General features: G+C 36.1%; 1 protein-coding gene across 2 annotated transcripts; it reads left to right on the top strand.

Annotated features, from left to right (window-relative positions):
- Nucleotides 1–24,751, top strand: olf413. Of its 2 annotated transcripts, XR_010334193.1 has the most exons (8): nt 1–318; nt 7,609–7,892; nt 17,052–17,216; nt 18,960–19,238; nt 21,413–22,242; nt 22,325–22,493; nt 23,856–24,455; nt 24,505–24,751. XR_010334193.1 is itself a non-coding variant. In XM_008195520.3 (7 exons), the coding sequence occupies exons 2-7, from the start codon at nt 7,635–7,637 to the stop codon at nt 24,150–24,152; spliced, it is 1,998 nt and encodes a 665-aa protein (XP_008193742.1). In that variant the 5' UTR covers nt 1–318; nt 7,609–7,634; the 3' UTR covers nt 24,153–24,751. The 2 variants fall into 2 exon arrangements, 1 of the variants encoding a protein (XP_008193742.1); XM_008195520.3 differs by having other exon boundaries at nt 23,856–24,751.

The raw sequence follows: 24,751 nt of genomic DNA, 5'->3' as shown, positions 1-24,751 counted from the left end.
GCAGAGAAACGTTTCAGCAGTCTGAAATAAACCGTGATAGAGGGAGTATGAGTCGCTCGCTTCGCTATTCCGTCAATTCCGGGTGCATATTCCTAACACTATCAAAGTAAAAATGCGTCGGACGGCTAATGAAGCTACGTGATAAGTGAATAATCAATGATTCGTGTTTGAGTTGGAAAGTTCCTCGGGTTTCGGGAGCTTTGCCCGGAGTTTGTTTGTGTTTTTCACCGTTGTATGGAAATCGTGACCGCTTTGTGTTCCGGAAACATTCTTTGTGACTTTTCAGGCAATATTTGGATTATCTCTCGTGGTTTTTATGTAAGGCGTCACTCTATTCATTGCAAATATAGAATTTAATTGTAACAGGACTATGTTATCCTTTAGCTTAGTTAAAAATAACCGCCGCTGTATTTTACCTTCGCAATCAATTGTAATTGAAAAATGTTGTTCTAGGAGCATTTTTCTACAGTAATAAGGATAACAGTATTTATAATATTCGCCAATAAAGTAAAATGAGTAACGACAGACTACAGCAATGGTAATGAGCTTGAACGCAAGTTTACTACACGAGCGCATCTATAACTACTTAATTTTTATAAAAACAATAATAAAGATTAGAGTACAAACTACATTTAATTTAAGTCTTCAAAGGATCAGTGCTAGGACGTCACAAGGACGTCACTAGTTCCAGTTAGCAAAACTGATTTTAAATAGAAAACACAAATTGTCACGAAACTTTTTAGACGTATATCTTGAAATCGTGTTTATTGACACACAATTCTTGTAAAATAGGAAACCAACGTAAAATCTTGGATACATGAGAGCTCAAGCTCTCAAGTTTCGCTTATAAATAGGTACACACATACGATGCTTATTTCTCCAGTGATATTAGGTGCATGCATTCAGAAATCCCATTTATGGAATAAATGTATGTACAAAAACATATTACGCTTTTAATTGAGATTGTAAGTATAGTTTCATATTTGATATTTAATTAAATACAAATCAGTCTTGTTATTTTATTAAAACTATTATGGATAAATATTGAATGAAATATATTTATATAAAATATAAATTCAATATTCCTTTGTGCAGCTTTGTAACTGTGATATAATTATTAATATTATTTTGCAGATACGTGCGCTTTTTTAATGATTGAAAAGAATAAAACGTCAAAAAATTGCTTTTAATATCAGCTTCAACACATTTAAAGCGACTAGAAGTAACAGACGCATCAAGTCACGAAAAATTCCCGTGATGGGTTTTTCTTGTTCTGTTTTGAATAGCAAGACAAAAATAAAATAAAATTATTTTTGTCTATCCTATTTCTCTCAAATACCTTGCTATCAAAAATCCCATTATTAAAAATGTTTATGAGAAAGTTATTAAAATAAGACGATCTTGTTTGTGTAGATACTTCAAATAATAGGGCTTTTCTTGAGTGGAGTAAATACCGAATAAAGAAAATGTTTTAGCATCCACTAGTTGAAAAGGTATACCTGCTCACATTTTTTGGGCGAATTTTTCAGTGAGATAAACTGTGTTATTGAAAAATAAATGAGCAAAAGTTAAAAGTTGGAAGGATAATTTTTCAGCGAATACACGTACTTTTTTAGCAGTCATCGCTAATATTTTTAATTTGTGAGACACCCCGGCGCATATATTTTCCCCAAATGAAGAGAAAATGAGAATTACAATTTAAATTGGCAGTATTCTGGCGAAAGCCGGGTCCACCGAGTCCGTGTGCCTTAATATTTATGGCTGAGTCAAGTGCAGTGCTACAAAACAGAAGTGTCTGGAAGAAAATTCTATTCAGACTGTTACTCATTATTTTATGGGTTTTTGGTGCTTTGTAATCTCCCATTTGTCGATGATGAAAGGATGTATTATGGCTCATCAAGCCCCGAAAGAGATGGAATGAACGCCGTGAAAAGTTGGCGCAAACCTCCCAGATAATGCACTTTATGAAGTGTATCCCTTGTTATACCACCGCGTTATAACTTTACTGGTATCTGGGCAATTTAGAGGCAATGGTTTGAGACAAAACGACACGCTCGAATCCGCCGTTATTTCAAAAGTACGGCGATTCCAATCCAATAAGTCAGCCGGAGCTGAATTAGTCGGGGGATACTTTAACGCAAAGTTAAATCGGTGGGATTGCCTCCAAACTAAAAGTCACTCGAAGAAATTGACGATATTTCAATGGCATTCGTCCGCAACAGAACGCAGGAACCTGTTTCATAATCGAATCGGTTCTATTTCCACTCGACCACTCCGTCCTTAACTGGCAATTTTTTAATATTTAATATGAGCCACGAAGCGTCTGGTTTGCTGTTGGCTTTAATTAAAAAATTACTTATCTCTTCCCTGCAACAACAATAGAATCTCAGGTTTTCCTGCGACTTAAAAATTAATCTATCAAACGGGCGTTCGAACCAAAGTGCTGTCCAACACTGAAAAGCATCCTGCCCATTATTGTTGGCATCCCAGAACGCTGGGACGTAATGGTCTCCAGAGCAATATAAAAAACTTACTCATTTCACGGCTGTTATTCATATTGAAAGGAACGTTTTTCACTTCCAAGGTTTTGAACTTTTGTTTCGCTACACGTAATTAATGTCAGGAATTGTATTCCACATATGTGTAGCTACAAGGAAACCTGAAACTTGATTTTTTCAATTCCAGTAGCGAAACCATCAAGATACAAAAATCTGGAAACTCCGTTACAGAAGCCAATGTGATGGCTTAATTAAAATCCTAAAAACTAAATCGGCATTGAGATAGAACAGAGACGTTGGAATTTTACAGTTTGATTTTAATTACAACTTCTCCGCTAAAAGCAAATCTTTTTTATCGATCTTTTTTCTTTACAAATGAAGCGCGACACTGCCTGCAACTTGGATATTTTATTTAAACCTACGTTTTGACGGAGGAAACGACTTTTTCAGCGGACATAATGAAAAATGGAGAATGAAATTTATAAATATTTAATTCGTTCATCAACAACAAACGTTTTAGTGATCGAACAATTCCCAATATCGTGGAAACTGAAATTGTTTTTAAAGAATTGCAGAAAAAAACCTATTTACATCTCAATCAATTTTTTTCGTTCCATTGCGTTGACGGCGCAATTTTTAATTTAATTTTTTAGATAATGAAGACTAAACAAGCTGTCAGACACAACATGATTGGCAACAACCCGTTTTCTTCAGGTTTTTGTACAAAATCTATAAAACAATGAGTAATTTGAGTGTTGGCTTAGCTTTTCGCTGATAGAGCTTTCAGATAGAAACTGACAGGTTTCCCCTATTTTCACCCTTATCTAAAAAATTACGAGTGGCTTGATTCGTTTGGTAAATTTTTGGTGTTCTTTAGGGGTGGAATGAAGTGAGATTTTTACTCGGATCGATGCTCATTATGCTCATTAATATAAAATCTTGGGTACTGTGGCACCGCATTGTTATCCGTACAATAACCAAATTAACAACTTTATAGAATCGTTAATGAATTTCAATTAAACGTGATTGTGTCAGCTGTTAACTCGATAATTGCATCAACATTCAACAGCATCAGGAATGCTACGTTTCAATCTCGTTTTTAACTGTACTTTATGATTCCGAGGTCATCGTTAAAGTCATATGTGTATGTATCTGATTACATGAGTTGTTGAACTCTGGAGTAATTAGAAGCAAAATGGGACTTACAGTAAATAATAATTAATGATTTTCTTTTTTCGAGTTGGTGAGTTGCCTATCAGTGCTGTCTGAGGTTGATAGGCCTTAATTGATCCAATTGAGGCGATCGGTTATCTATTAAACGGAGCGGTTCCAAACATCGTGCACTATTAACAATGCGACTTAATAGTTGATTGACAATTGAACTTCTTTCAATAATTGCAAACTCTCCACATTATATTAAAACCGAACGTCCATCAATCGTGAGAAACGTCAGACGCAATATTCGAATCGTTCATCAGCTGCAAGCATTAACGGCGGGTTTATATCAATTGATTTTTACACTTTCTTTTTACCGAGCAAATTCTAAAGAACCATCAACTGCTTTCATCAACCTATTGCTGAGCCATCAAAATGATACGCCGAGAGGCTGGCTTAGTCACTACTCACATTAAGGCTATTACTTAAACCCGTGTCAAATATAAAGCCCCACCTGGATCCACTAATGTATCCTAGACCCATCAAATACTAAAATCGAAACGCAGCGTTGCTCAAAACTTCGGTAATGTTTTTTCGACTCGTGAAAATAACTGATTCGGCTCTCGTTTAAATCGCTTTGGGCGAAAAGTCGTTAATCTTGAACGTAAACTTATTAAAAGGCATAATGAAACTTAAACATTCGAATATTTTTCATTAAAAAATTAACTGGCGGTCATTACAGCCTCAAAAATGGCGTAGGCGTGAGTGCAACAGCCGGGGTCCCACTTTTACAACATGGTAATTAAACAGCATTAAAATCATTAACACGCTCATTTGGAAAAATCTTGCTGATTACAGCAAAGTTATTATTTTGATTATTGCCCACGCCAAGAATGGCTTTTTCTGGGCACCGCGCTGTATATTTAGATTAAGTTCGTGTCTAAAGTTTATCGCAGATATAATTAAATAGTGCAATTTATTGTCGTTTTATTTAGATGAAAACGCACAATTGCCATTCACCTCCGAGCGGTTTCATTGAATATCTTTCGAATCGACATGCAATTAGAAGGAAATAAGAAGACTGCATATACACGACATGGTGTGTAATTAAGTGCAATATTGCGTGTTCACCTACAAACGCGGTTTGGTTAAAACTATTCACGTCTCAAGCGCGATTTTTCTTTCTGAAACCATGCTTCAGTTTTTCCAGTGATTGTTTCAAATACGCAGCTCCTGTTTGCTGAGGAATTCGTTCCTGGAGTTAACTGTATTATGAAGTAAACTCGTGCATAATAGGCTTGCTTAATAATAAATTTAATTTGGTGTTGCACAAACGGTGCGTCGGCTGGTGTCGAGTGGATAAGGAGTGGAGGAGTGTAGAACATAACTGTGTCTAAACTCGAAATAATCCTCTTTCTGTAATGTCTCAGACGCTGCCAGCTTCAAGTGACTATTGTTAATAAAGGCTGGTGACAGCGGCAGTACGAGACCCCACATATCTCCAGCTCGTTGAACTGTTCTCTAATTTCGAACAGTCAGACACTTATGTGCATTTAATTAATAAACTGTGTAATTGTGAAGAGCAAAAATGATTAGCTAAAGCGGATTTAGCTACTAGAGTATTTAATAACCCATTTTAGTTCGGTGCTTTATAAATAGATGGATAATCGTGTATGTATTCTTTAAATTTAATTATACTGAGCACTTACCTTTGTAAGGTTTCTCAACTCAAAACGTTCAATACATGTATTTTACATTAATTTATAAGTAAACTAGAAGCAAAAGCATTAATAAACATTCCGCTCGACAAGTTTTACTTTCTAATCATTGATTATAAATATTGACTGTTTCTCTAAAATTTATCTAACGCAAACAAGCATCGCTGTTATCAATATTCCACGATTTTCAAGTGGATCATCACTGGAAATTATTATCACTTTATGAAAAACCAAATATTTATAGTTTATTTTTATGTCTTGATAACATTGTTTAACAAATTTATTTTTCTAACTTTGATGGAATAATCTTTCAGTAAAAAGTAGAATCAAAGAAGAAGAACATTTTTTAACAAGGAAAGGTAGTAAAAATCTTACAAAAATTACATGCATAGAGAGAAAATTAATGATTTCTGTGTGAATAGGTATTAGTTTTTTGAGATAAAATATAACGCAAAAATGTCGTTTTAGCGGACTGATTCTGAATAATTAGATAAAAAAATGTATTTTTTCATTTTGACTTTTGTAAATGTGTATCCATGTTTTTGAGCTAAATAAAAAGTTGTAAACAGGATTGAAAAATCTTAATTTTTTAGCTTTTTGGCACGTTTTGCATCTAGCAACCCGACAAAAAGAGGTTCCTTCAAAAATTAGTCAAAAAATCTTTAAATTACATAAAAACATGTTTAATTTTTATCTTTTTGGAAGATTTAAGTCAGTTATTGAATTCAAAACTTGTTTTTTTATAAATTGGCCCGAAAAATTAGTAAGTAAAGTCCAAAAGAACATTGTTTTAGCAGGTCTAATAAGGCAAGTAATTATTTCTGGAAATTTCGTAAAAACTTTCGAAACAGCCGAACTAGGTCGAAACTGTTTTTATTTTTGCCTTTTTTGAACTCATAATTACGTTGTTGAACTAAAAACTCAGCTTTTTTAATAAACACTATGCCCTAACGTTTAGTAAATTTTGTAGCTGGAAACGCTATTATTCTTAAACGTTTAGTTTTTTTAGACAGAAATTTCGTGAATAGAAAACATGCCAAAAATTACATTCCAAAAGTTCTACAGAGTGAACAATAAGTGTTCTAAACTCTTAGGAAATTGTAGGTATTGATGTATACTTCAGGTTTCATTTGAAATTGCTCTTCTGATATGCAGTTCGGCATTGTTTTATAACATTTTCGGATTCAATTGACTTAGGTAATATTTCTCTGTTGATAAAATATCTTTATTATCTCTATGATCGTCGCACATCACACTATAATAAGATTTAGGAAAAAAATACAACTGTTTGCTTTTTTAAATCATAAGTAGGACACTGCTGTCGCTTCGTAAACAGGACTAGGCTTAATTTAATAAAAATGGGTCCGCTGTTGTTAACTAGTCTATTTTTGCAAAGTAATCGTGGTCACATCAGGCCAAAAATCTTCTTAGTCGTCACCGCCTACCTATTACGTTGAGTTACGACTACCCAATAACATGGAACTAATCAATAGTATGCCGGAAAAATTCAATGCTTTAGAAAAAAATCTCCACTCTTATTAATTCGTCGTGAAGCGGTAAATAATTCTATCAACATAATGGATAAGTCTGAAAGGTGCTATTTCACAGTCACTGTAACGTTAGCAAAACCGTTTAATAATGACGGTCTTCTCAATAATATTAAAAGCAAGCACCCTTTTCTCCGCTTTTGTTGTGACGAACAATTGAATTCGTGCATTGTTCTTTTTGTGATTACGTAGGTACTTATATGGTGTACCTCTTGACGATTAGTTTCATGCTTCGTCGGAAGAAATTATTTTCTTTTAATAAAGTGAAAACAACTCGGTTGTAAGAAAAGTGGTTTCATAGGCTTCATTAAAATCATTTTATGGTGTGATACTTTGTGTAAAATTAGTAGAAGCCGATTTTTTCACAAATTACTTTATAACAAATGACGTTCATGAGACACGGCAGTGAAATGGAAATTGCGCCGGTATTTTATTACACAATTTACTGATTTAAAGAAGAGGAATAAAGGAATCTGGATTATTTAGAGCTTTGCGGTTGCTGTTAGCAAGAAGAGAGAAAATAAATGCGATAAATTGTGATTTGTGGTACAATTTACCAGTCAGAATAGTAATATAATTTGCGATATGCCTTGATTTATTCCTGAAAACTCTGAAGTCGCAATCTGGAAACTACATAGTTGCTGAACCGTGTTTAAAATTATTTTTAATTCCTGAATATCTTTGTTGCAGATGAAGCCTCCGTGCAACTGCTAACAATGGTCCCTAAATTAGTTCAAGTGCTAAGTGTTTTGTGTGTTGTGCAATACGGAAAAGCGGCTAGATGGTCACACTCTGCAATGCTCAGCCCGGACTATCGACTTCTTTGGTCGTTAGGGCCGGGACCTCAAGACATCACGTTTGAATTGCAAGTGAGGACTCTGGGATATGTTGGGTTTGGCTTTTCAAAGGATGGACGCATGACAGGGGCTGACATGGTCGTCGGATGGGTGGACAAAGGACAAGTCTACTTCCAGGTTAGCAGGATTTTCATTCTTTTCAAACGGCCTTATTTCTATTAAGTTTTGAATAAAAACATTTGCGACGCCAGCGTTATCTGCTCTTTGTAGCCGTGTATCGTATGCACCCACACATGCACCCACTTAGGCTAGAGTGGATATCGGCATAATGAAGTGTAAGTGCTAACTTAATGGGTTTCAGATATAAATAATAACAAACAATTGTGTTGTAATGTTGAAATAAACACGTCCCGAATGTAAATAACTGACTACTGGATGAGCTCTCATTCTCAAGTGTAAACTTGTTCGATGTTTTATGTAAAAATATACAAAAAGTTTACAAGTTCAGTGTGACACCACATGTCCATAATCTCTTGCCGTCGGATTTAAATTAAAACTCTAAAGGAGAAGTGAGTCAAGACGTCCGGTTATATTTAATTTCAATATTTTTGGTTTTTGCCTACATTTTTGTTCCTTTCCACGTGTTGGTGATTTTACGCGTTGCACTAGATTTAACAAACAAATCAAATGCAACGAACCGAACAAAGTACCGTTCATTATCAATATTTTATCGTAAAATGTTGAACTATTTTAATACACAAATATGTACCAATTATTTAAAATGCACAAAACCTGATTTGTTTATCGTAGAATGTATGATTTTGTAATCACATCTCCAAAACAGAAAATGTCAAATGAGTTAAAGAAACGTGTTTTTTGTGCATATGTTCTAAACGATCTATATTTAAATTGAAAAAAGAGGACATGAAAGTCCTCAGAGAGGTGCTTTAAGTTGAAAAAAGTGAATTCGACTCCACTTACCTACCTTATGCTTCCAATTAAAAAGTTAAAATTACTTTTGTTTCAATCTTGTGCGAGGAAAGTTTCTGTTTTAGAATATATTGTATACAATCTTGTACTCATAGATCCAGTGAGTTTTTTATGCTTAGGGTCAGTTTACGGAAGGTTGAATTAAAGTTAATTCGTTGTTAAAAGTTAATTTGCGATTAGTTTGCGAATCTGAGCATCGGATTGTTTCAGTTTTGGTCGTTTGATGAGTTAATCTGGCGTTTGATTGCAATCAATTTCTGTATACCGGCCCTTAGCAGCTTATAGTTATAGTATAATTAGATTGTTGCATTTAAAATGTTTTTTTAATTAAACTTTTAATAATAATTTTTGGGTTGAATTAATTTTATTAATCAAATTACTACAGTTTTTTAAGGGCCTGATTTCTGGAAGTGAAGAATTTATTGAAAGCGCTTTCGTCCGGACAAAAAAAACATTTATCGTAAAAGCATTTTTATTTTCTGTTATTTGGTATCAGCTTATTAATCAGTCAACAGTACCAAATGGTATTGTTAAAAATGTGCGGTTGTGAATATTTAATTCATGAGCAAAATTTTCACAGAAGCAAAGCAATCGTAGCTTTAGGTTCGGCGATTTCGTGAGCAACAACAAATGATTTTTGTATGTCGGTGCGCAAAATTGCAGTTGAGTTTGCACGAAGTCCATCTTGTGTGCAGCATAAGTGCAGCAAGAGCGAGTGTTGCGAGGTGAGCAATGTTCTCCAGCATCTTGAAACAAGTTTTTCCTTCGCATATTTTTCTTTAATCTTCCGTGGGTGTATGTCCTTTTTATCCGGTATATGTCCAGAGAGATGGTAATAGCAGATAATCTCTATCCGAATATCGCATAAATAACCGTAAACAGTGCCTCCCAGGACCGGCGGTCATAACCGTATACCTGGTCTGAACGCAGCAACAGCCGCATATTAACATAACGAGTTTCACTTCGCTATATCATCCGACTGTCATCTAAAACTGTATGCTAATATTTCCATTCCATTGCAAATGCACCTTTGTTTAAACTATCGCTGCGTGTATCACCGGTTATAAATGACCATCCAGTAATAATATAATAGGGTTTGCTGCGTAACACAGGCGCAACATTCATCTCGGCCGATTGAGGAACAAGCCGAGAACTCCGTCAACGGTTCCAATCTTCACGCCGAAGAAGTTCACATAATACTTTCATGTAAAGTAGCCCTGGGCTTTCTAACCAGCTGCTTTATAACAATCGTGGGCGGTTGATACCATCAGCACTTGGTCAATAAAATTCCATTGAAGAAATGGGCGTTTTAAATAGATCACACTGTTTGAAATATTTAGTTTGGGCGCCTACAAAGGAAATTGTTTTTTTCATTTGCATCTCATTAAATTAAGATGCGAAACAAGCATAGGGTGGATCAAAGGCCGACTCTAGAGCACGCTAAAACAATTATTGTCAATCGTTCTAGACAGATATCACGCTATTTATCCACGAAAAATATGATTTGAAAATGCCGAGACAGCTGGGGCTAATAGACAATTCGCGTGGCTTCGCCATCTTGCCATACAAAGATGGCTGCTTTTAAATTATAATTCAGTTATTAACGTCAGGGTAATTGATTGATATCAGCCGCGCTCTCAGTCGTATCTTTTTCCCATAGATCAAGATAGAGTTTAGTACTTTTTTACGAACCAAACTTGCGTCTACTGGCTAACAAGTATCGAAAAGTTGCCTAATTAACCAATAGAAGGGTTTATGATGAAGGACCGACGCCTCTGGGGTCCATTGTGTGAATCACATCTTACAGAGTCTGTATTTTATAGCAGCTGTATGATAATGTGGAACATTTAGATCGGAATCTTGTCGCTGCCACTTTGTGACCGAGACTCGCACACAACTTCGTGTTCTGCTCCACCGAAATACACATTCCACGCTCGACTCAACTCCATCTTAACAAATTCTTACAATTAAAGAAACAAACACAAAGATAAATCGCACAAAACTTCACATTTGCAAAAATTGCCCAAATTTGTAGTTCGTTCCGATTGAAGATTAAATATTTCGAACGAAAACAAATGTGGCAAGGTAGGGAATTTACCAAACAATAACAACAAACAACGCGTTTTCCTTACTAAAAGGGAATATTGATCGAGTTAATACCTCTCATATTTCTCCCGAATTTCGACATTATTTATGCAGCTTGCATATTTTTTCAAGTCGAAAACAGACACGGCTTATCTGTTTTTCTGCAAACCCGCGCAAAGGACGAACTGCGTTTTGTATATAAAAATTATTCTCATTAATTAAGAAAAGTTATCTCTACAAATTTGTTGCAGTGGATAAACATCTTTATGTCCTTTTGTAAGCATTTCTCATAAAGTTGAGGCGTACAATTTCCTAATTGTATGCACTTATTTACTGTAATCAAGATGTAAAATGCATGATTTTATTTGACAAATAATCTTCATTTGGCAAGTTGTAAAAGTAAGCCACTAATTTATATCTGGGGTCAACAAAGTTATGTTGTTCCAGTCGAACGTGCAGAGAATTACACTTCCACGTCAAGTGAGAAAATCCCTTTTTAATGAGCACCCAGATTCGGCTCATTTTATGCGCAGTCTCGGAAACAGGGCCTTAATCTACCTGAATTTCAGAGTTATTTAAATATATCACCTTTATTACGTATTTTAATTAAGCTCGACTGTTATTTCTACTGTTTTGACTACGTTATAAATTTAGCGGATATGGCGGAATGTGGCGGAATTATTATTAATCTGTATTTTTTCAAACCCTTGCTGTTAAGCCAGAAACCAAAATTAAAAATTAAGTTTCCACTTGCTTAAGCAACCATCTTGGTGGTAATAAATAGTCCACCATTTGCCCGTTCGAACAAGGGCATTACGGTTTAAAAATTTATCTTGGAATAATGCGCATATGAATAATTCAAGAGCGCTACTAGTTTCTCTTACGGGAATATTATCTTGAATTAATACTGGATATTGCTATACCCACTACCAGTTCGATTTATTTGTGTTTGACGTTTCCAAATTGAAAAAATTCACATTTATTCATTAGGCGTGACACTAATCCTGATAAATTTTGGGAAACATTTTTTTCCTTCGGTTATTAGGTGTGTCTAATTGAGAAATAAAACTCGTTGGAACAGGGTTTCCTTTTCGGTCATGGTTTTAGCAAAAATGTGGATGGTTTAAAAAGCTTAATTGGAGTTTTTGAGGACATGGCATGATCCGCGTGATTATCTCAAAGAGCATCCATTAAATTATTAATAAATTTCTCCACTAATAGTTTCCCAACAAAAACACCACTTCATCTAGAACAGTTTAACGATGTTGGAGTTTCATCCAACTGCGTTGTGCTGAGCATCGACTTGTTCCTAACGAGTGATTCATCACGCCGCGTATGGAGCTTATCTCTTGGGGTTGCCGATGACTTCCTTCGACGCATAACCACCAACGGCGTCGCTGTTCCACCCCCACAAATATTTCAGAGGAAATTTCCACGAGTTGGGTTGATTTTTTCAGACGGCGCTCGCTTTAATTTTTCCTTACAGCGCTTGTTGTTTGCTTTGATAGATATCAAATACGGCACACGGAACTGGAGCGAAGCACGATCGATAATTTATAAGGATCTTCGGGAATGAATGATTCCAGTCAACGCCTCTTTTGCACCACGATACCGGCTTTGTGTAATGAAAAATCGAAATCAATTTTCCGGTTATATCGTATGATAATTTTCACGTACAAGTTTTTACAGCCTTGCTTCAGATCAGGGATTCAGATACAAGACGTATAAAAATTTTTGGAATAACGATCTCGGATAATTGAGGATGTTAACATGAAGATTAATGTTAAGTGTCTATTACATAACTTCTGCCCATTGCCTTTCCTTAATTAGACAATAAAGAATAAACATAACAAGGGCAGCTGCTCGTCCTATTCGGAAATTTTGTGCGTTTCTTCCACAATTCCTGACATATGTCTTTCTTTAATTCGAATAGCAACAAAATGTTTGGATAATTAGTACCAAACTTTACTAAACGGTGCGGGAATTCCAAGTATTTAAATTGATATCAATCGATATCAGGCTTGTGGGCAGACATTAGTATTTGTTTCCATAAAATGAAGAATTCAAGACGTTTGCATAAATTTGGCTCGAAATATTTTTAATATGCGATAGAGTAGGGTTTTTGTGGGTTCGGTGGAACAGTAGCAATGTGTAACATGTGGTTCCTGTTTGGCATCGTATATTAAATTTTTTTAGTTTTTTTTAATATTAATGTGAGTGGACCAATGAGGCTCTTTTAACGAATCAAGCCATTTCAGATGAATATTTTAGTCGCGATCAATTTTTTGTCGAGAAATTTAATTAATAGGGAGACTAATTAGTATGCAAAACGTACCCACATATTTTACACTTTTAAATTAACAGTTTAGGAGTTTCTCTAATTATAGGAGCAGGAAAGTGCGGTATTATCCCAAAATTGCCAAAACACGAAAGAGTTTGGTTTCTCTGGCTGTGAAGAGTAGTTCTGACTGTCTATGAAATAATTATAGTAATAGAATTTTCCGGCTTGATTAGAATTTATGAAGCTAGATGCCCGCACTTATTTAAATGAAATTTCAACACTGAATTCGTTTTGTCACTCGGTTAAATTATAACATTTTATCGGTGGTTATAATTTAAATAATTACATCGCCTTTGGAGGCAAATGATAATAATTTACACGTTATCTGACGATGGGAATCTTTGCCACCGACCACAATTTTTAACAAAACTCGACGTGTAGTTAAGGCAGGTTGCAACCAAACAGGTTTATCTAATTGATTATTTTTTCCAGTGAAAAAACCTTAATTAAATTCCTTATAAATGCCTATTAGATGTTTACCAGTCGCAGAATAACAGGTAGCTTAGGAAATGATATAAATTATACCGTTATCGACGCCTCATATCTTTCCACTTACAGTTTCACTTGTTTTAACTGCACGAGGTGCCAATGGTTTCTTTATTCAAATTTGGGGCTTTCGAACAGTGACAAACACTCAGAACGAACTCATTAACAATTTTCGGCTTGATGACTTATTCTTCCAACGTTTAATTGACTTTTTTATGACGGGAACTGTTAAAGATGCGCAATCGAGCCAGTTTATTGTTGAATAACATTAACTTAATCAGAAAATGAGAATGCAACGAACGATTGCACGCTCACCTACATAACTCCATAATAATAACCTTGTGGCATTGGCCTCAAGCAGCAATTAATCAAACCGACGACCAGGACTCATGTACATCATTAATTTTAACTTCTTTTACAGTTTACTGTTAATTCGTTCAACTAAACAGGAAATTTTCAAGCATTACGCACGAAATATTATGGTTTAGTTTTTAGCGGCAAAATTGCGACTCACTAATAGCCCAGTTTTGATTTCAAAACTTTTAACAACAACAACGTATTGCATTAACATCATACACCTGCATTACTCGAAACCTGAACCTCCAGTTGTGTCTTGATAATTGATATGCATGATGATGCATGTGAGTAAATGTGCATTTTATTTCTACTAATGTACGTTTTTTCGGATCATTTGAATAACTACCCGCATTAAGTTTTAACAGAAAAGATAGTCATTCTGTGTCTATTTAATAAATCGTTTAAACGCCTCTCACAATTAGGTCCACACATACGAAAATATGTTTCGTAAAAACACCGGATGTTCCAGCTAATGTCTCGGTTATTAATAAATCAAATTATTTCAAACTTGCAACGGAGCCAAAAAATAAAAGTATGGAATTTTTTAATTTTTTGGTCACAGAAAATGAAAAGCACGATTAACGACCCACTGGACTCTTCGTTACAAGTGTGAAGAATAAAAAAGGTTAGACTCGACAATTCTCGAAGCTGAAGCTGGAGTATACGTGTTTGGAAGTGACTTGAGCGTGATAAATAAGTTGTCATTAGAATGGAATATATTACCCATTCAAAAGCTGTAATTAAGCGATTTAGGCAGTCGGTTATCCGCGAGATAAGACAAAAGCCGTGAAGGTACCAATAATACTCTCTCAGCTTAGCTGGCTTATTATGCATTCCTAGATAATGGCAAATGTAACACAGCAGTCTCAATCTTCCGTCAAGTCTTAATCTTGCGTTTGACGAAAATAAAAAAGTAATGGCGACCTGCGCTGTCGTCAATTTCGTTGAAGTGTTAATTATTCAGGCGTGTGTAATTTCATCCAAAAAAGTTGGGTGCTCGTATCTTCCCACAGAGATGTTCCGACTTCGATAACAGTTCTAAAATTCTGACAAGAGTTTTCTAGCCCGGTGGTAATCGAGACAAGTCGTCCTAATCAACTCATTTGAGTCGAACAGGCTAGGTGGCCGTAAACTCCAGTGTCAATTATTTCTCTGCAACTTTCTGTGGACAAAAGCCGGTGCCAGAGAGGCCGTAAATTAAGGAGTGGCAGGATGGCTACGGACCGCACACATTAAGTGATCTTGCATAGATACGCATGCGTCTTAAAAATAATTGACCATTCCTGGCAATAATTTGAATCTTAATGGTTTATTGCAGTGGAATAGATCCTAGATAAAATCGTTAGCATACGGGAAAAAGCACAGTTTTACCGCCGAGGCGGGCGCAGCTGTCCGCAGTTGCCATATTTTTACACAATTAATTTGTTTTGTCTCGTACAAATCTTACAAGACTTTGCGATTTAGTAATTAATCGGTTCTTGGGGCGCGCAAGCGAGACGACTGTCCTTCCTTGTTCCATCACTGCCCTTTTATCGACGAGCTCCGGAATCGAGAATGATGGAACGTGGTTTCAGGCCATTCGTACTGCATCAAATCAGAATAATCGTATCGAAGCTAACGGACTTGTCACATATTCTTGAGGCTTCAATCGGTTGGAGTAATTTTATTTGTGTAGTCTCGTCACAGAAAATGTAGATTCATTGGGTGTTTAAATAGATAACTGATGTGTAGTCAGGAGGAAATAGATTTGTTAAAAACAGGTACAAAAGCGATTTCTGTGAAATCATTGTACGCTTGAAAGCATTGTTTCAAAGGAGTCTCCTGTGGGAGGTCTAATGGGTGAATGTTCGATTATATGTGTATAAGAAGTTATCACACTTCACCAGAGCCAACATCCACATTTTCCTGCAAAAACTCCACAAACAGGTAAGAAAATTGAACGGTCGGTGGTTGTTGGTTCTAATGCCTCTGCTTTAATTATTTGTTTTACGAGACGTCATTATCGGAGAACACGCGCACATAAACAATTGTAATAGACCAATAAATTTGCTCATAATAAAACAGGTTTGGATAATACAAGTCATTTTCTGGATAAAAACTTTTAAGAAGGCACTGGCTACGCTATCTTTTATGGCCACTCAACTTTTTCTGTTTTGAGATATTTATCATGGCCATTAATCAGATTTTCATTACCGTTTCTTATTTTTTCATAAATAACCACATAATGTGGTTTCCAAGTTCCCGATTCTCGCAGGCTAAAAGGACAGGTGTGGAGCTGAATGTGATTAGTGCAAACCTGTACACGTTTAAGAATTTTTGCAATTCTGAAAAAGTTAAAACTCAAAAAAATAATGAATTTTCAAAAATAACTGTAACGACGTTGTTGCTCCTACTAATAATTGAGAGATTATAAAAGCAAAAATGTAGACATCAGGCCAAGAAAGCATTATATTTGTTCATCGTCGTGTCAGAGAATAATGCGTTTTTAATCTCAGTGGTCGAACTTGAGTAGTTCCTGAGAAGTTCATCTTTGCTCGTGAGAATTAATTAACACACTTTGTAGCGTTCTCCATATGGTGCAGAATGATTAGGCTTTTTTGCTAGCCGCAGTTGGCACACTTCACAGTAACACGTATTTAAGCTGTCGGCCTTTATTACCCTAGACTCTCATAAACAACGCCTTTTCTCATCTGAAATGAAATCAACTAACCGCTGAAACGTAATTAGGAAGTGCTTAATCGCACTGGAATAAAGAATAGGGAAAACTGTTTTTTTTTATTTTTTCCAAGTTCTAAAAAATGAATTTGCTGCTTTTTAGTCGATAGCTTGAAGCGCAGAATGTTAACATCCCTTGTCGGATTGTTGTTGCCAAAGCGGGGCTAAGAACTATCGGACACGCGTCATAAAATAGGCCGTTGTAGTCAATTTGCAGTTTTGGTCGTTGAGCACCGAAATAAAAGGAAAAAATGCGTATAATGAACGAAAGCTTGTTTTCCTTGCTTTCTTCAAACTTTTCGCAACATGGATTTTTCTAGATTCCGGTTATCAATTTCCTTACAATCTTGTTATTGTTACAGGATCGCCATGTTAAGGATTCTCCTGTAAGTTCTCGGGATAGAGAACCGGAAGTGGATCCAAGCCAGGATTATCAACTTCTGTTGGGTTATGAGAACCACACACATACTGTGTTACGATTCAGGAGGAAACTTGATACTTGTGACCATCATGACATCCCCATCACGGTGAGTCGGCTCTTAATACCGGTAGAATTTATTCCCCATATGGCCACTCGAGTTATTTTTACCCAAGAATGTATTTCCGCTTTCTTGTGTTTAAGTTTTTTGCTCGTATCAGTCAGTAAAATTGAATTAAAGTTTTCTCCGGTTTCTCTAACAAGTACAGCACGTACTTAACACCTCGAGCAAGATATGAACAAAATGAAACCAAAGGGTGGGGTAGAAACATCCATGAGTCGAGCTTGCCTGAGCTAACGAGTTTTATTGAACGAACACGCGAGTTGCTCGAGTAGGAGTTTGCTAATATAGAAGGAAATATATTGGAAAAAGTATAAAGTATGATGAGTCTCAACCTTCATGCTTCAAAAGGGAAACTTATTCAGCGATTTCACCGCTTCATTTACATTAATTTAAGGTAGTTTTCCTCTAACTCACCTTATTCAAAAACTGACAAAATTTAAACAATGACCCAAACCTTTAACGACAACGTGACGTGTTACATTGTTCGTCAAACTATTAACATAAACGTAAATACTATCACGAAACAAGATATGTACTTTAAAACAACTGAATTGTGTTTCCAAGTTGTTTTAATTCTAGATGTGAAAACTTTGTAACCGGAAGTCTGCCTCAAAAATGACAAATAGCCGAAAGTTTGCTTCCTTCCATTAATCTTGAGCAATTTTTACGGCACCAAGTAATAAATTAATAAATACCTACCTAATAATTTTGAATTATTAGTGTTCATAGATGATGTAATTTGCAATAAAGCTTTTTCAAGCCGCACTATAAAATTAATGGCGAAAGCGGTTTAAGTAAATAATGATCTGAGTTAAAAACTGCCACAGAATACAGTCTCCTCAATTGAAAAAAAAATAGATAAAAGGTTAAAATTTGGCATCAATTCTTTGTCCAAGAAACCGCCGAATTTCATTAATCATTGCCTCAAATATCACCACCTGTTAGCAATTTAAACTTTGGAATAAAATATTGAAAAGATACAACCTTCATTTTTTGATTAATTTTCCGACGCTAAAGTACAGATTGCACAGAGTTATTGTACCATCTCATTTTTGCACAACTACGAGTCCGCAGCTTTCATAACAAAATTCTTAAGGAAAAAAGTAATACGTCGTACAAGTACCTGCCTACAAAGTGTTTCTTTGAATGTTATTAAAAACTCAAGCACAAACTGTTGGATTTGCTTTGTGAGATTTGGAAACAGAGTTCAGAAATGTGCGATTATTATTAAATCGAAAACCAGTATTTTGAAAGGGAGCAAATATTTGTTATTGAGATCTGAGATCAATACTTGAAAACTGTGGTAATAAAGGAAAAGTTCCATTTTCGTGGAATAGTCTGCCGATATTATCACGTTGTTTCCTAGATTTATAGCTCGGCAGTAACGTTTTAATTAATTAAAGGTTCTATGAATTAGGCAGTTGCCATGAGTTCCCGTCGTTTTCTATAAGCCTACATTGAAAGCGGAAACGCTAATCGCCTCCTATGTCCGTAAGAAATTCCTTAAATATTTACACAGCATTCAAACCTACCGAAGGCATAATTCTCGCCTGAAACCGATCGTTGTGAACCGGGCAAACAAAGTAATTGGGTAAACCCAAGGGTTGATCTTTCGATTGGAGAGGGTTTAACTCGAAGCGTATGTTTTAGTCGGAGCTCCAATTAAATTGTAATTTTTATGCTCCGGTCCTTTGTTTGGTGTCATAATGTGGCAAAACTTTTTTTCAGAACGATACGATGAGGGTAGTGTGGGCTTTCCACTCGGAGGAGCCTGTGGGGGGATCAGTGGGTCCAAACTCATTGCCACAACATGACGTCGAATTCAGAGGAACCCAGTCGCTTTATTTGGTTCAGAGGGCCGATCAGGAGGCTCCTGGGCCTGAAGAAACGGCAAGAATTTGGGAACTGCGGAACCCGGCGGTGGAACCGCCAGCACCTGCTGAAAACTTGTACTGGTGCCGAGTTTTCAAAATTCCTGTCATTACCAAGAAGCACCACTTAATTCGGGTGAGTTCCGATTATGATGAAGTTTAGCGTCGGTTTTCCGCGGTCGCTTTCCGAGTTAACCACAGCTGCAATTTCAACTGAACTCGATTTCGTTTTTACCATTCGAGTTGACGTTGTTGGCATAATTTTTCGATTTGAAGACTTCAGATAAAAGTTTCCTCGGATGTAACTTTAAAAGTCCCCGGTATCGGACCGTTATTGAAACAATCCCATCCATATGAAGACACCTTTATCCTATTTGTAAATCCCAACAGAGAGAAAGCTCCGAGACGTTTTCACGTGTCGCTCATGTTCAAATCTCCAAGATATGACATGCAAATTGCTTAGTTTTGAACTCGCTTCACGGATTTGCAAATAATATTATGCGTACGTCGCAGGGGTGCGTCGCCGACATACGAATTCATACGAATTTTTCACTTCTTTGTTATTTAAATTTCAGATTACGTGAAATTATATTTCTTTGATGCGTTCAACTGGCTTGCGTTTGTTCACTTATTGTAAATGGGGTGCGAGCTCAAAAGATATGAAGGGCTCGGTAATATTCAAATATTGATCTCCTTAGTCTGACATTAAAGCAACTAGCAACCCCAATCCAAGACATTTACGTAAATATTTTCCTTCCGTCCATTCTTTCTCAAAGAGGATGGAAGAGGCAATCAGGAGATGTTCTTATCGCTTGATGTTTCTGCCAAAATTATTACACCACAATATTTACCATTTGACTGAAATATTGGACTATTTTTGGCACTCGAAGATAGAAAAATAACCCAGATGTTATTAACAAACAACAATTTTTTCTGGTATTTATCATCGTGGTGCTTGCAAATTCTACTGTATTTTTTAAAAGTTAGTCGTTTTTATTTCATTTTTGTGTTGTCATTTTGTTCGATTTGACTTACTTTTAAAATAATCGATTTTAAAAATCGATTTTAAAAATGCTAATTTATCTAAATATTAATAATAATAATAATAATAGTAACAATAGTGTTCGTTTAAGCCAACATTTTTAATAAGTAGCCGTTCTCTGTTGAATTAAATAAAAACATGTCTTACCAGTACTTAATAAAATCTCTATTTCCTTAAAAAAAATCAATTTATGCAAAATACGAGTATGTTTTGAAATGAAATATTTTGGTTTGTTTCGTTTAATGTGGCTTTTTTAGAAAATTATTTGTATTCTGTTGAATACAAGACAGAAATCTCAGGATTGTTTAATAAAAACTCCTCTTATTTTTAAGCGCTACGTCCGCTTTTGTTGGTTATTATTTTTATTTATTTATTTTTTTCTTAATAAGAATCGCACTTACATATACAAAAAAAGATTTAGTTTCTGTAGAACAATCTAGTTCTTGAATATTTATTTGGAGCCAGATATCGCTGATTTGAAAATATCAGAAAACAACTTTTAAGTTGCATTTTTTCGCAATAGTTTCTCTAACTCACCTATTACATTATTTTTTAGAGGATACTGTCTTTAATAAATAAAATTCAAATATTAAGTAAGTTATATCGCTTTATTTGATTCAGTTTGGCTTTTCTAGACAATACTTGTTGATTGGGAGAAATTACAAAATTTGGGAAAAGTTTTTAGAGAAAATTTTGCTCATTTTGCTAGATTTTTATTACTCATAAGCATTCGCAAAATCAGATCAGGCCAAGTCAAGTCAAGTTAGGTGACAAAGACATGAACCTCTGGTTTATACATTACAATTTTTCATAGGGCGCAAGATTAAGAAACGAAATATATTTACACAAATAATTTTTTGTGTTAGCATGTGAAAAAATCAGTTTACTCGTATTCGTCCTTTGGATGATTGTAAGTGATTTTAAAGAAAATTTCAACGTCAATGAAACAACCGTCTATAAAAAAAAATCAATTGGCAACATCGAATTATTGGGATTCCTGGTAGTTAGTTATATGGAGCTGTTTCATGTGAGAGCTTTGCCCGCACTCGCCCGTCGGAAGTAGACGACAATTGAGTATAAAACGTTGCCATTTCAATTTGATAGTCAAGATTGCCAAATTTAGATTGCAACGACATCACAGTCTTTAACAAATAGGCATTTATACGAGTAACTTGCAAATTTTCGTGGAAAGATATTATGAGTGCACGCCCATTGCCAAATTTCGATGGGTGCTCCGGGCAGTTGTAGTAGAAATGCTGTTTTTCCAGTACGAGCCACTTCAGGGAATCAGAGGCCCGACCGGATTGCAGCACGTCGTGCTGTACGAGTGTCAGGACAGCCCCCAGGTCGCGCAGCTGGCCGACACCCCCGGCCGGCAGTGCTACGAGCCCCACACCCAGCCCCTTTCGTGCAATACGGTCGTTGCGAGTTGGGCGCGAGGCTCTGAAGGTTTTAGTTTCCCACCCGAAGCCGGTTATCCCCTAGAACCCGCCACATCCCGCTACTACTTGCTGGAAACGCACTACATCAGCCCCACAGATGGCAGTTTGGGGTCTCTCGACGGGTCCGGCTTGAGGCTGTATTATACCCCCGAATTACGCCGGCACGACGCTGGCGTTATATCAATAGGGATGGATCCGAACTGGAGACATATAATACCGCCAGGACAACAAAGAGTTGTCTCTTCAGGACATTGCGTGTCGGAGTGCACCAAACAAGCTTTCCCCCATAATGGCATAAACATGTTCGCTGTTGTTATGAAAACACACCGAATTGGACGACAGGTTGCTTTGAAGCACATCAGAGGCAATGTGGAGCAGCCTCCCATTGCGGCGGATGACAATCTCGATGCTGATTACCAGGAGTATCGCAGGCTCGGAATTCCCGTCAAAATACTACCCGGCGACCATCTTATTGCCGAGTGTACTTACAACAGCTCGGGCCGGACGGCCATCACCCTAGGAGGACTCACAAGTCGCGAGGAAACCTGCCTGGTTATGGGGCTCTATTACCCGAAACAGCGCTCTTTAGCGGCATGTCACAGTTTGCCGAGCCTGCCGACAGTCCTGCATTCTTTGGGAATACAAGAACTGAGCCCGTAAGTGTGTGCCATTTCGTCGCAACACTCCATAAATTAAACCAAGTTTATTAGGGTACATTTAATTATTTTTTGTTGACAGGGGGTCGAACCCCGTGAGGATAGCCGCCCCTCCAGAGTTGGCCGGGATGACTCTGGAATCCAGGTTGGTGTCTTATGACTGGGACAATCATTTCCACAATTTTCAAGAAGCAACGATGAAAGGTTCCTTCAAGCCATTGTGCCGGACTGCGCAATCGACGATATTGCCGGTGAGTTTTTACAACTTTCTTTGTATGACCTAAAGCGAAATCGATAGCTACGTATATTCCGGTAAAATTAAAATTTAAGTAGATCACATTTGCGAGTCCTTTTTGTCGATGTCGATTTATGCCGGAGACGGTAAAAAAGTTCACGAAGCGTTTACATGATTCATAAAAGTGATGATTTAAGCACGAAATTGCGTGGAAAGGATATTTCCTTAACAAGTTCCACAACGGCGTTTTGTTATAACAACAGGAGCGCAAATGTCTTGTAATTTCATTGGAACGCTGCGATGCTATAATCTCGACCATGACAGGCTCAACGATTTTTCTTTTAAGCGTTCAGAATGATACCTAAACGCGAATATTTTTAACACTGGCAGCTCAATTTAAACGTTATAGATCATTTGCTTCACAGATAAATAAATATTATGTGAAGCAAAAAACTAGTTATTGTATACAATGATTTTTACGATTTATTTTCAAACAGGCATGGCCAATAAAAAATCGCAATTTGACGTGGGAATTCAGATACGTTCAGATGCATTGTTACGTTCCTGATCATCAAATACTTTCAGTAGACTGCCGTTATATAACTGATACATTAGAATAATATCTTAAATTTTAATAAAACGGAAGCGACAAGATTTTGCGACGAATAACGACCGACTTCGAACTCAATGGATTAACACTTTTTATCGTCGCTTATGTGCAGTAACAGTGCAGTCAATTGTAAAATTAAAAATCATTAAACCATGGAAGAAAATTAAAATGATTCGTAATTAGTTTCAGAACGACTTTTTCTCTAATTATGAACGGTACATCCACAGAAAGGTTTTGTTTGTTATTTGTAAATATTTTTGATGGATTTAAGATTAGGTGCAACATTTTTTTATTAATTTATGTTTGTTTTAACGCCCAAATAAATTATCTCAAAAATTAATGTATCTCTTTCTTTATTATCGTGGGCATTGCATTTTACCTAAATATTTTTAAATAACTTAATTAAATAAATTTTGTTGCGAGTGTCTTCCCTCGACTTTAGTCATAGATTAAAAAAAAATTGTTACGTCGATCGTAACTTTTCTGGTGCTTTAAAAGAACTCGATAGTTGATTATAACAAAATCGGTTTAATTTTGATACTTCGCAATATAAAATTTTTGTTATAATGTAATTAGTCTCATTTTGTGTATTACAATTAAATGGGGATTTGATGCTGGAGAGCTGAATCAAATTTGTTTGAAATTGGTGGGATTTGAGCTAACACGAGAATTATTTAGCCTGGTAGGATTATTTGATGAAAACATCGTTCTTAAAAGATTTGTTTTAGTAAAATTAGCTTGGGTTCTATTTTTGCGATTTTCTTCCAGGGCACAGATAAGGAATTCCATTACCCGAATATTACGATAGCATACGTCCGTAACAATGCAGACCAATGTAACAGCTACAAAAGGTATAGCACAGAAGGCTGGCCGGGAGGAACGCCCGTCATGGAATTGGAAGGTAATCATATAGAAGGAGCAGCTCGTAGCAAAGTTTCGCGTAGCAGCAGCAGTCCAACCGCTGAAGAATCGCTTGGATTGAGTAGAGTGAACTCTGCTTGTAGATGTTATTCCTTCCAGACTGTGTTAGTGCTCTGTGTTTTGTTGGTTTGGTCCAACCACTGACCTAGTGATTTAACTTAGTGACCTCATGACTGATTTTTATATTCCTGAATCGTACATGGTGATAGCAACGACTGCTGAATTTTTATTTATTGACATTGTTGTGAATTATTTGAGTCATACATTTACTAGTCCGTTCGGCCAGATCATACGTGGTTTTTGAATGATTTCTCTCTTTTTCTATAAATGTATTTAGTAAAGCGACTAATCCAAGTGCAATAGTTTCCGGATACGGAAAAATCGCTTTGCTGGAAAATATGTAGCGGTAGTGGATGCCGAATGGGACAGTTGAATACGCCGCGACAGGTCTGTGATGAAAGTAGTAATAAGCACTTTTCATGTTTCTTTTCTTTAGGTAATGACGTCTCGGTTTTGCTACTGTTGTTAGTTTACTCTTCTTTAACCCGTCACGAGGGTTGTATTTGTATTTATATGTAAATTTAATATCCTGTGTATATTTGTAGTCTCGACTGGTGCTATATTTTTTATTCTTTTGTATGTTATTTAATTTCGACTTTCCTTAGTACGATAAATTTCTTGTACAGTGTAGATAACTTGTGTATATTTTATAAATAAACATTAATAAACAAAATCTAGCAATA

Source organism: Tribolium castaneum, chromosome 5 (assembly GCF_031307605.1).
Source record: "Tribolium castaneum strain GA2 chromosome 5, icTriCast1.1, whole genome shotgun sequence".
Lineage (NCBI taxonomy): Eukaryota > Metazoa > Arthropoda > Insecta > Coleoptera > Tenebrionidae > Tribolium > Tribolium castaneum.
The sequence above is the reverse complement of the archived record's forward strand: the minus strand, read 5'-3'. Positions and strand labels throughout refer to the sequence as shown.

Excerpts from the sequence above, each read along its gene's own strand:
- olf413 (XM_008195520.3), top strand. The coding sequence starts at position 7,635 with ATGGTCCCTAAATTAGTTCAAGTGCTAAGTGTTTTGTGTGTTGTGCAA. Across the intron at positions 17,217-18,959 it reads ATCATGACATCCCCATCACG|AACGATACGATGAGGGTAGT; the intron begins GTGAGTCGGCTC and ends ACTTTTTTTCAG. Across the intron at positions 22,243-22,324 it reads GGAATACAAGAACTGAGCCC|GGGGTCGAACCCCGTGAGGA; the intron begins GTAAGTGTGTGC and ends TTTTGTTGACAG.